The following is a 12,777-nucleotide window of genomic DNA, read 5'->3' as shown; positions in this document are numbered from 1 at the left end:
TACATTTATATAGCGCCTTTAACATTATAAAACATCCCAAGGCTCTTCACAGGAGCGATTATCAAATTTTTTTTGACACCGAGCCACAATAGGGGATATCAGAAATAACAACAGCAACTGGAAAAGGTTAGAGAAGACAGATTTTTAAGCAGGGGCGGGGAGGAGGGGTTGGACCCCAGACCTTTTCTAGTTCTGACGAAGGGTCCTCGACGCGAAACATTGACTCTGTTTTTCTCTCTCTACAGATGCTGCCTGACCTGCTGAGTGTTTCCAGCATTTTCTGTTGTTATTTCAGATTTCCAGCATCCGCAGTATTTTGCTATTGTAAGGAGATATCAGGACTGGTGACCAAAAGCTTGGTCGTAGAGGTAGGTTTTAAGGAGCATCTTAAAGGAGGAGAGAGAGGTAGAGAGGCGGAGAGGTTTAGGGAGGGAATTCCAGAGCTTAGGGCCGAGGCTGAAGGCACAGCTGCCAATGGTGGAGCGATGCAAATTGGGGATGCACAAGAGGCCAAAATTAGAGGAGTGCAGATATCTCGGCGGGGTTGTGGGGCTGGAGGAGATTACAGAGATCTAGGAGGTGTGTACCATCTACAGGGTGCATTGCAGCATCTCACCAAGGTTTCTTTGACAGCACCTCCCAAACGCACAACCTCCACCACCTCCACGTTCCCCTCCAAGTCACACCCCATCCTGACTTGGACATAGACCAGCCGTTCCTTCATCGTCGCTGGGTCAAAATCCTGGAACTCCTTCCCTAACAGCACTGTGGGAGTACCTTCACCACACAGACTGCAACGGTTCAAGAAGAAGGCTCACCACCACCTTTTCAAGGGTAACTAGGGATGGGCAATAAATGCCGGCCTTGTCAGCGATGCCCACATCCCGTGAATGAATCAATAACGAGCACGTTGGCTAAACTTAGGGTGGAAGGGGGTGTGGTTGTCCCATCATGCAATTCACGCAATTGGACCTACTTGCCCGACAGCACCAGCGTCAACCAGTTTGGATTTACCAGTGAAATGGTAGAAATTGTTCCTGTGCAGTCTGTGCTGTTGTTGACTGTTTCTGAATCAGTGAAAGGACCTGTTGACGTATGACACCAAGGCCTAGCGCTTCGCACAGCAGTACCTCCCAAACCCGCCACCTCTTCCACCTAGAAGAACAAGGGCAGCAGGCGCATGAGAACACCACCACCTCCAAGTTCCCCTCCAAGTCACACACCACCCTGACTTAGAAATATATCGCCGATCCTTCATCATCACTGGGTCAAAGTCCTGGAACTCCCTCCCTAACAGCACTGTGGGAGTACCTTCACCACACGGACTGCAGCGGTTCAAGAAGGCGGCTCACCGCCACCTTCTCAAGGGCAATTAGGGATGGGCAATAAATGCTGGCCTTGCCAGCGATGCCCACATCCCATAAAAACAAATTTAAAAAAAGGACTGGGCACTCAATATTCAAGGGTACAAGGTGTTCAGAAAAGATAGGGAAGGATAAAAGGGAGGTGGGGTGGCAGTGCTGATTAAGGAAGACATTGTAGTGTTGGAAAGGGAGGATGTTCTTGAGGGAACAAGAACAGAATCCATTTGCTTAGAGTCAAGGAGCAAAAAGGGTATGATCACGCTATTGGGGGTATTCTATAGGCCTCCAAATAGTGAGAGAGAGGTAGAGGAGCAAATCTGCAGGGAAATCACAGAGATATGCAAGAGCTATAGAGTGGTGATATTGGGGGACTTTAATTACCCAAATATCGATTGGGATAATGCTAGGGTAAAGGGAAAGGAGGGGGAGGAATTTCTGAAATGTGTTCAGGAGAATTTCCTTGACCAATATGTTCTTGGCCCAACTAGGAAGGAGGTATTGCTGGATCTGGTGCTGGGGAATGAGGTGGGCCAGGTCGACCAAGTGTCTGTGGGAGAACACTTGGGTACGAGTGATCATCGTATCAGAAGATTTAGATTAGCAATGGAGAGGAGCAAAGAACAATGTAGAGTGGAACTTCTAAACTGGAATAGGGCTAACTTCAATGGGATGCGAAAGGATCTAGCCAGGGTAAAATGGAACCAAAGACTGACAGGAAAAACTGTAACGGAACAATGGGTGATCTTTAAGGAGGAGATGTTCCAAGTACAGGCTAGGTACATTCCAACAAGAGGGAAGGGTAAGGGAACCAAAGAAAGGACTCCTTGGATGACGAGGGAGATAGAGAAGACGATGAAAGAAAAAAAGAGGGTGTATGATGCATGTCAAGTGAATTCTTCAAGGGAGAACCAGACCAAATACAATCAGTTGAGAGGGGATGTGAAGATGAAAATAAGATTAGCAAAGAGAGAATATGAGAGTAGAATGGCGATTAACATAAAAGGGAACCCAAAATCTTCTACGGGCATGTAAACAGTAAGCGGGTAGTAAGAGGCGGGGTGGGGCCTATTAGAGACAAAGAAGGTGATATATGCTTAGAGGCACAGGGCAAGGCTAGAATAATCAATGAGTACTTTGTATCGGTGTTTACTAAGGAGGTGGATGCTGACAAAATATCGGTAGAAGTGGAAAAGGTAGAAACAATGGAAGGGGTGAAAATTGATAGACAGGATGTACTAGAAAGGCTGGGTAGGCTTAGAGTGGACAAGTCGCCTGGTCCAGATGACTTGCATCCCAGGTTGCTAAGGGAATTGGGGGAGGAGATAGCAGAAGGGCTTGCCATAATATTCCAATCTTCCCTATATGCGGGGGAGGTGCCTGAGGATTGGAAAGTGGAAAATGTGACACCATTTTTCAAGAAAGGGTGTAAGGACAATCCTAGTAACTACAGGCCAGTCAGTTTAACATCAGTGGTGGGTAAAGTTTTAGAAACAATAATCAAGGAAAAAATTAACGGGCACTTGGAGAGATTTAAGCTAATTAAGGAGAGCCAACATGGATTTGTAAAAGGCAGATCATGTTTGACTAATCTAATTGAATTTTTTGATAAAGTAACAGAGAGGATTTTTTAAAAAATCCGTTTATGGGATGTGGGCGTCGCTGGCAAGGCCAGCATTTATTGCCCATCCCTAGTTGCCCTTGAGAAGGTGGTGGTGAGCCGCCTTGAACCGCTGCAGTCCGTGTGGTGAAGGTGCTCCCACAGTGCTGTTAGGGAGGGAGTTCCAGGATTTTGACCCAGCGACGATGAAGGGTCGGCGATATACTTCTGAGTCAGGATGGTGTGTGATGAAGGGAATGCAATGGATGTTGTCTACATGGATTTTTGGAAGGCGTTTGACAAAGTGCCACATAGAAGGCTGGTTAACAAAATTGAGGCTCATGGAATAGGCGGGTCAGTGGCAGCTTGGATAAGGAATTGGCTTAAGGACAGAAAACAGCGAGTTTTGGTAAATGGCTGTTTTTCAGACTGGAGGATGGTAGACAGTGGTGTTCCCCAAGGGTCAGTGCTGCGGCCACTGCTTTTTTTGATATATATGAATGACCTGGATATTGGAATACAGTAGAATTTCTAAATTTGCCGATGACACCAAACTTGGGGGTGTGGCAAACAGTGAGGGTGATGCCAATCGGCTGCAACAGGACATAGAAAGGCTAGCAGAATGGGCAGACAAGTGGCAGATGGAATTTAATACAGAGAGTGTGAGGTGATGCATTTTGGCAGAAGGAACAGGGAGAGGCAATATACACTTAATGGCACAGTTTTAAAGAGTGTGCAGGGACAGAGGGACCTGGGAGTTAATGTGCATAGATCCCTAAAGGTGGTAGGACATATTGAGAGAGTGGTTAACAAAGAATATGGGATCTTGGGCTTCATAAATAGAGGTATTGAGTACAAAAGTAGAGAAGTTATGCTGAATCTTTATTTAAAGCGCTGGTTAGGCCACAACTGGAGTATTGCGTCCAGTTCTGGTCACCACACTTTAGGAAGGATGTGAAGGCCCTTGAGAGGGTGCAGAGGAGATTTACCAGAATGGTTCCGGGGATGGGGGATCTTAGCTACAAGAACAGGTTGGAGAAGCTGGATTTGTTTTCATTGGAGCAAAGGAAGTTGAGGGGTGATTTGATAGAGGTGTACAAGATTATGACGGGTTTGGATAGGCTAGACGGGAAAGGCTGTTCCCACTAGTTGATGGTACAAGGACTAGGGGACACAGATTTAAGGTTTTGGGCAAGAGATACAGGGGGGACGTGAGGAAATACTTTTTTACACAGCGAGTGGGGATGGCCTGGAATTTGCTGCCGACGGAAGTGGTGGAAGCGGAGACACTCGATGTTTTCAAGGGGAGACTGGATAGGCACTTGAGGGAAATAAACTTGCAGGGCTACGGGGGATAGAGCGGGGGAATGGGACTGACTGGATTGCTCTACAGAGAGCCGGCACGGACTCGATGGGCCAAATGGCCTCCTTCTGTGCTGTTATGACACTGTGACTCTACAAAATAAAATTTCTACAGGGCGTGATCAAGGACCGCGAGCCTGGAGGCTGCCGGCGAATCTGCTGTGGCAGGAGGCGGTTTGAGGACACTGAATCGGCCGTATCTCAGTCACTTTTTACTGTTGACCATTTTACTGCTTATTATTTCTTCTTCTTGTTAATCCGCTGGTGCAACAACAACAGCTTGCATTTGTATGGCACCTTTTAACGTAATAAAACGCCCCCTAGGGCGTTTCACAGAAGCCGAATCAGACAATAATTGACACCGAGCCGCAGGAGGAGACATTAGGACAGAAGCTTGGAGGGCTACGAAGAGTGAGCGGAAAAGAAGTGTCCAAAGCTCACTAATTCTCAATAGTAACTTTCAAAAGGAGAATTGGATAAATACTTGAAGGGGAGAAATTTGCAGGACTCTGGGGAAAGAGCAGAGGGAGTGGGACTAATTGGACAGCTCTTTCAAAGAGCTGGCACCGGCACGATGGGCCGAACGGCCTCCTTCTGTGCTGTACGATCCTATGATAAAAGGCTATTTGGCCCATTGAACCCACTCCCCTCCAGAGGCCATGTGTAATTAGTCCATCATGGAAATACTCCCACGCTCCTACCTTCGGGATAATTCATTTCCTATTTCCTTTCTTTACTAATTCTGAAAACACAGGTGCCGTCTTTCGGATGAGACGTTAAACCGAGGCCCCGTCTGCTCTCTCAGGTGGCCATAAAAGATCCCATGGCCGCTATTTCAAAGAAGAGCAGGGGGAGTTATCCCCGGTGTCCTGGCCAATATTTATCCCTCAATCAACATGACAATAACAGATTATCTGGTCATTATCACATTGCTGCTTGTGGGAGCTTGCTGTGCGCAAATTGGCTGCCGCGTTTCCCACATTACAACAGTGACCCCACTTCAAAAAGTACTTCATGGGCTGTAAAGTGCTTTGAGACGTCCTGAGGTTGTGAAAGGCGCTATAGAAATGCAAGTTCTTTGTTTTAGACGGAGTCTTTGGGCTGGATTTTCATTCAGGAGTCGGGTTGGAGGCGGGACTACAACTTTCGGGATTGTAGTCCCGCCTCCATCGAGATGCGGCCAATCCACGTGATTTTAACTTGATTGACCTTGTTGAGCCCGCCCAGTGGGCTCAGCAGGCCGATTAAGGGCCACCCGGCAACAGGTGACGTCACAGACTGAAATTTCATCTGTCAAGACGTGTTGACAGATGAAATATCAGCGTTTCACAGCTGTTTGAAGCTGTCAAACACTGACAGTCTTACTTCTAACATGAGTCCTTCTCCACAGACTCAGTTAGAAATCTCTCCTGCACAGAAAGCTGAAGGCTGTCATTTTTGACAGTTCACAGCCATTCTGCTTTCTGTGCCGGTGAGATGAGGGACTCCCGGAACCTAAAGGAAGGAAGGCTGAAAAGGTAAGGAAAGGTAATTTAAACTTCTTTAATCACTTTAGACACACCAAACACACTTACCTTTGCACTCATGCACCCATCACTCACCTGAACACCGGACATCTCAACCCCTCCGAGTCCTTCAACCCGACGGCCCGCCTCCTCTAACTTGGCGTGGTTTGGAGCCGTCGGGAATCCCACACTTCAACATCAAAAATAGGGATTAGGCTAAAAACTGCCTGTTAACAGGCAGTTAATTGGCACTAATCCCCTTCCCGTCTCGGGGAGGTGGGTCCCAGTGCGGGGCGGGTACCCACCTCCTTTGAAACTGGCATGGAGGCGGGTTGGGGGCGGGATGGGGTCGGAACCCCTGATTTCGGGATTTTAGCCCCCCACACGCCTCCAATCCCGACTCCACGGCCCAATGAAAATCCAGCCCTTTGAGAGGGGTTCCTGCGCCCCATGCCCCAACTGTCCTGTAGGGGGAAAATGTTGCTTGAGGAAATTAAAAACAGACAATAAAGTTCCTTCTACGCTTACAGTGCTTAGCTCATTCATTTTAATTTAAATACACAGCAGCGTAAGAAAAAAACCAAGTTGACAAATCTGTCAACGCAGCATTCTTCGGCTCAACGTAATGTAAATCATCTCAGTGTGAATTCCCGAGCCCAGCTGGGAACAAAGCCACCTAATGGGGGAGGGAGCTTGACAGTGAGGAGCGAGGGGAGTTGTCTCAGCGACCGCTGGTCCCACCAGCAGGACCAGCTGGCACTTGTCGCTGTCGGCAACTTCAACCAAAACCCCTCACCAAGGCTAAGAGATTAGAACAGTTAGACACAGAGAGAGAGAAATGGATGACTAGATATAGATAGAGAGAGATAGATAGAGAGATAGAGTGATAGAGATAAATAAATCATGATGAGTTTAGATAGAGTAAATAAAGAGAAACTGTATACCTATCAGGAAAGGATGAACAGGCTGGGTCTCTTTTCTCTTGAAAAAAGAAAGCTGCGGGGGTGACCTAATCGAGGTCTTTAAAATTATGAAAGGTTTTGATAGAGTGGATACAGAGAGAGAGAGTGTTTCCACTTGTGGAGAAGAGCATAACTAGAGGCCATCAATATAAGATAGTCACCAAGAAATCCAATAGGGAATTCAGAAGAAACTTCTTTACCCAGAGAGTGGTGAGAATGTGGAACTCGCTACCACAGGGAGTGGTTGAAGCGAATAGTATCGATGCATTTAAGGGGAGGCTGGACAAGCATATGACGGAGAAGGGAATAGAGGGTTACACTAATAGAGTTAGATGAGGAAAGACGGGAGGAGGCTCGAGTGGAGCATAAAAGCCAGCATGGACTGGTTGGGCCAAATGGCCTGTTTCTGTGCCGTATATCCTGTGTAATCTTATTTAATCCTATGTAATACTTACCATTGAGGGAGTGCAATGAAGGTTCACTAGACTGATTCCTGGGATGGGGGGATTGTCCTATGAGGAGAGATTGAGTAGACAAACCTATATGCGTTGGTTTTAATTTTCCAAAATTCCCTAGATTCGGGGAAGGTTCCATTAGATTGGAAAATAGCAAATGTAACTTCTTTATTCAAAAAGGGAGGGAGACAGAAAGCAGGAAACTACAGGCCAGTTAGCTTAACATCTGTCCTAGAGAAGATGTTAGAAGCTATTATTAAAGACGTTATAGCAGGGCACTTAGAAAAGTTCAAGGTAATCAGGCAGAGTCAACATGGTTTTGTGAAAGGGAAATCATGTTTAACCAATTTATTGGAGTTCTTTGAGGAAGTAACATGTGCTGTGGATAAAGGGGAACCAGTGGATGTACTGTACTTAGATTTCCAGAAGGTATTTGCTAAGGTGCCACATCAAAGGTTATTGCGGAAAATAAAAGCTCATGGCGTACGGGGTAACATATTGGCATGGATAGGAGATTGGCTAGCTAACAGGAAACAGAGAGTAGGCACAAATGGGTCATTTTCTGGTTGGCAAGATGTAACGAGTGGTGTGCCACAGTGATCAGTGCTGGGGATTCAACTTTTTACAATTTATATAAATGACTTGGATGAAGGGACCGAAGGTATGGTTGCTAAATTTGCTGATAGCACAAAGATAGGTAGGAAAGTAAGTTGTGAAGAGGACATAAGGAGGCTACAAAGGGATATAAATAGGTTAAGTGAGTGGGCAAAGATCTGGCAAATGGAGTATAATGTGGGAAAATGTGAAGTTGTCCATTTTGGCAGGAAGAATAAAAAAGAAGCATATTATCTAAATGGTGAGAGATTGCAGAGCTCCGAGATGCAGAGAGATCTGGGTGTCCTAGTGCATGAATCGCAAAAGGTTAGTATGCAGGTACAGCAGGTAATTAGGAAAGCTAATAGAATGTTATCATTTATTGCGAGGGGAATTGAATACAAAAGTAGGGAGGTTATGCTTCAGTTATACAGGGCATTGGTGAGACCACATCTGGAGTACTGTGGACAGTATTGGCCTCCGTATTTAAGGAAGGATGTAAATGCATTGGAAGCAGTTCAGAGAAGGTTTACTAGACTAATACCTGGAATGGGCGGGTCGTATTATGAGGAAGGGTTGGACAGGCTAGGCTTGTATCTGCTGGAGATTAGAAGAGTAAGAGGTGACTTGATTGAAACATATAAGATCCTGAGGGGCCTGGACAGGGTGGATGTGGAGAGGATGTTTCCTCTTGTGGGAGAATCTAGAACTAGGGCTCACTGTTTAAAAATAAGGGGTCGCCCATTGAAGACAGAGGTGGGGAGAATTTTTTTCCCACAGAGGGTCTTGAGTCTTTGGAATTCTCTTCCTCAGAGGGCAGTGGAAGCAGAGTCTTTGAATGTTTTTAAGGCAGAGGTAGATAGAGTTTTGATAATCAAGGGGGTGAAAGGTTATCGGGGGTAATCAGATCAGCCATGATCTTATTGAATGGCGGAGCAGGCTCGAGGGGCTCAGTGGCCTACTCCTGCTCCTAATTCGTATGTTCGTATGTATGTTCGTATATTCTCTAGAGTTTAGAAGAATGAGAGGTGATCTCATTGAAACATACAAAATTCTTACAGGGCTTGACAGGTTAGATGCAGGGAGGATGTTTCCCCTGGCTGGGGAGTCTAGAACCAGGGGTCACATTGTCAGGATAAGGGGTCGGCCATTTAGGACTGAGATGAGAAATTTCTTCACTCAGAGGGTGGTGAATCTTTGGAATTCTCTGCCCCAGAGGGCTGTGGAGGCTCAGTCGTTGAGTATATTCAAGACAGAGATCGATAGATTTTTGGATATTAAGGGAATCGAGGGATATGGGGATAGTGCAGGAAAGTGGAGTTGAGGTAGAAGATCAGCCATGATCTTATTGAATGGCGGAGCAGGCTCAAGGGGCCGAATGGCCGACTCCTGCTCCTATTTCTTATGTTCTTATGTTCTTGTGTTCTAACGGCTGAAGGGTGGATAACCAGAGGGCACAGATTTAAGGCGATTGACAAAAGAAACAGAGACGCCATGAGGAAAAACTTTTTTACGCAGCGAGTGGTTAGGATTTGGAATGCTCTGCCTGATAGGGCAGTGGACGCAGGTTCAATAGTAGCCCTCAAAGGAGAATTGGATAAATACTTGAAAGAGAAAAAATTGCAGGGATATGGGGAAAAAGCGGGGGAGTGGGACTAACTGGATTGCTCTACGAACGAGCCGGCGCAGACTCGATGAGCTGAATGGCTTCCTTCAGTGCTGTACTATTCTATGATTCTATTAAATAGAGAGATAGAGCGAGATAGCGAGATAGAGAGAGAGATAGAGAGATAGATGGATAACTAGCTACAGAGATAGTGAAATTAGTATCGATCAATAGGTAGAAAGATAAATGGGCAGAGCAACAGACAGATAGAGCTATAGAGATATGGATGGATAGATCAGTTTCAATTTTTATTAAATGTTTGTTGGCGTTAAACCAGTACTGAACTCCATCAATGTTTTAGAAATGGACAGCTTTATGAGACAGCAGGAAGAAAACCCCCCAGAAAAGACAGACTGCGTAAAGCTCATTCCCATCAACAGGGTGACTACAGATTGCAGATTCCATAGGCTCTGCCCAGAGAAAGTGGAGATGGATTTGTCTGGTCTGCTGCTTGTGAGAAAACTGTGAACACTTTTACTGTACCTTTGCAAGAGAGGAGATCCCTGTCTCCTCGAAAGGAACTGAACAAGCACAGACAAAACCTGCAGGAGACTAAACTCTTTGCCACTGCTATGTGGGACTTGGCCCCGAGAAAGGAGAGAGATAAAATGTCTGGTCTGAGGAGCATTTATATTTGGCAGACGGCGGGGAGAGAGGATGCTGAGGAGGTTTTATATTTGATGGGTGGGGAGAGAGGATGCTGAGGAGGTTTTATATTTGATGGGTGGGGAGAGAGGATGCTGAGGAGGTTCAGAATAGGAGAAACAAGACATTGTAGGGCTAGAATTTCCTAGGGCTGTGGAGGCAGAAATGGAGGTGTGTAGGGTGTTAAAATTGTGAAATCGGGGGGCACGAAGCCATCCCGCCCCCAACCCACCTCCATGCCCGTTTCCCAGGAGGCGGGTACCCAACCTGTGCTGGGAGCCGCCTCCCTGAGGCAGGAAGGGGATTAGTGCCAATTAACTGCCTGTTAACAGGTAGTTAACAGGCAGTTTTTAGCCTAATCTCTATTTTTATCCCTGAAGTGTGGGCTGCCCGACAGCTCCAAACCACGGCAAGTTAGCGAGGTGGACCGTCGGGCTGAAGGGCTTGGAGGGTTCGAGATGTCCGGTGTTCAGGTGAGTGATGGGTGCATGAGTGCAGAGGTAAGTGTGTTTGGTGTGTGTAAAGTGTTTAAAGAAGTTTTACTTACCTTTACTTACTAATGCAGGCTTCCTTCCTTCAGGTCTCGGGAGTCCCTCATCTCACCGGCACAGAAAGCAGAATGGCCGCGAGCTGTCAAAAGTTGCAGCCTCTGCTTTCTGTTCTGGAGAGATCGCTAAATCAGACTGAGAGGAAGGAATTAACTTAGATTAGTTTCAAAGAGCTGCCAAATGTTGATATTTCATCTGTCAAAAGCTCTTGACAGATGAAATTTCAGTCTGTGATGTCACCTGTTGCCGGGTGGCTGTTAATTGGCCTGCTGAGCCAACTGGGTGGGCTCAACAAGGTCAATCAAGTGAAAATCGCGTGGGTTGGCCACAACTCAATGGAGGCGGGACTAAAACCCCAAAAGTGGGAGTCCCACCTCCTACTCGCCTCCATTGATAAAATCCAGCCCAGGGTGTTCGATAAGCAAATCCTACTGTGACAAACAATTACCTGGTCATCGATTTCCGTTATATTTTCGTCAACTCCACACGCGTCGTAGTAATGGGGGAACGTTTCTGACCAGCCTTCGTCCGTGCAGTTTCTGTAGATGATCCCTAGAACTGAAGAGTTTTCAATGTGATGCCTTTCAGTAAAATCGGAGCAGAAACCGACTACCTTTCAGCCCGTCATGTTAGGGGTCTAGAAATCCCATCGAATCACGCCCGTTTCTCAGGTGCAAAACAGGCATCTAAACATCCAATATGGCAGGGAGACCAAAATTGCACCACCCTCCATTTGGTAAAGGCAGAAAAACACTGGGATCATTCCATGCACTCAGTTCACACCAGCCTGCCAGTTCAAGAAGTGTTAGTCTAGGTTAAAGGTCAGCCGGCATCACCCAAGGTGTGTTTCTGGTGGGGGTTGGGAGGATATGCTCTGACCGCCGTGTGTAGTTACATAAATACGTGCGTGAAGATTTCCTCTGGTTGGTATTTGAATATATTTATTATTTCACCAGAAATATTAACCAGAATGGATTTCATAAATGCATGAATTTCACAGCCGTAGCGACCGGGGAACGTGGAGGTCCTGCCGGATTTAACGGCAGGAGCTCATTTGAATTTTTTTTCCGTTTCACGGCCAGAAGCATGATTCAGGATGCTGGCTGTCGGGCGGGAAGATCTGAGCTGGAAGACCACTGCAGGGGGGGCGGAGGGGAGGGAGTGATCGCGGGTCGGGGGGGAGATCGGGGGTCGGGTGGGAGATTGCGGGTTGGGGGAGATCGCGGGTCGGGGGGATGATCGCGGGTCGGAGGGGAGATCGGGGGGAGATCGGGGGTCGGGGGGGAGATCGCGGGTCGTGGGGATGATCGCGGGTCGGAGGGGAGATCGGGGGGGAGATCGCGGGTCTGGGGGAGATCGCGGGTCGGGGGGAAATCGCGGGTCGGAGAAGATCGCGGGTCGGGGGGAGATCGGGGGTCGGGGGGAGATCGCGGGTCTGGGGGAGATCGCGGGTCGGGGGGAAATCGCGGGTCGGAGAAGATCGCGGGTCGGGGGGAGATCGGGGGTCGGGGGGGAGATCACGGGTCGGAGGGGAGATCGGAGGGAGATCGGGGGTCGGGGGGGAGATCGCGGGTCGGGGGAAATCGCGGGTCTGGGGGAGATCGGGGGTCGGGGGGGAGATCACGGGTCGGAGGGGAGATCGGGGGGAGATCGCAGGTCGGGGGAGATCGCGGGTCGGGGGAGATCGCGGGTCGGGGGGAGGTCGCGGGTCGGGAGAGGTCGCGGGTCAGGGGGAGGTCGTGGGTCGGGGGAGGTCGCGGGTCGGGGGGAGGTCGGGGGGAGATCGCGGGTCGGGGTGATCGCGGGTCAGGGAGATCGCGGGTCGGGGGAGGTTGCGGGTTGGGGGGATGATCGCGGGTCAGAGGGGAGATCGGGGGGGAGATCGGGGGGAGATCGCGGGTCGGGGGGAGATCGCGGGTCGGGGGGAGATCGCGGGTCGGGGGGAGATCGCGGGTCGGGGGGAGTTCGCGGGACGGGGGAGGTCGTGGGTTGGGGGGATGATCGCGGGTCAGAGGGGAGATCGGGGGGGAGATCGGGGGGAGATCGGGGGTCGTGGGGAGATTGCGGGTCGGGGGGAGA

General features: G+C 48.5%; 1 protein-coding gene across 1 annotated transcript in view; it reads right to left on the bottom strand.

Annotated features, from left to right (window-relative positions):
• Nucleotides 1–12,777, bottom strand: part of adcyap1r1a (adenylate cyclase activating polypeptide 1a (pituitary) receptor type I) — a 368,079-nt gene that overhangs the window by 149,664 nt on the left and 205,638 nt on the right. Inside the window, exon 5 of the mRNA XM_085987415.1 lies at nucleotides 11,147–11,256. Coding sequence (XP_085843541.1) covers nucleotides 11,147–11,256 — 110 coding nt within the window. The remainder of the gene's footprint in view (nucleotides 1–11,146; nucleotides 11,257–12,777) is intronic.

The sequence above is a fragment of the Somniosus microcephalus genome, chromosome 5 (genome assembly GCF_052327205.1).
Source record: "Somniosus microcephalus isolate GS21.2 chromosome 5, FLI_Smic_1.0, whole genome shotgun sequence".
Classification (NCBI taxonomy): Eukaryota; Metazoa; Chordata; class Chondrichthyes; order Squaliformes; family Somniosidae; genus Somniosus; species Somniosus microcephalus.
The sequence above is the reverse complement of the archived record's forward strand: the minus strand, read 5'-3'. Positions and strand labels throughout refer to the sequence as shown.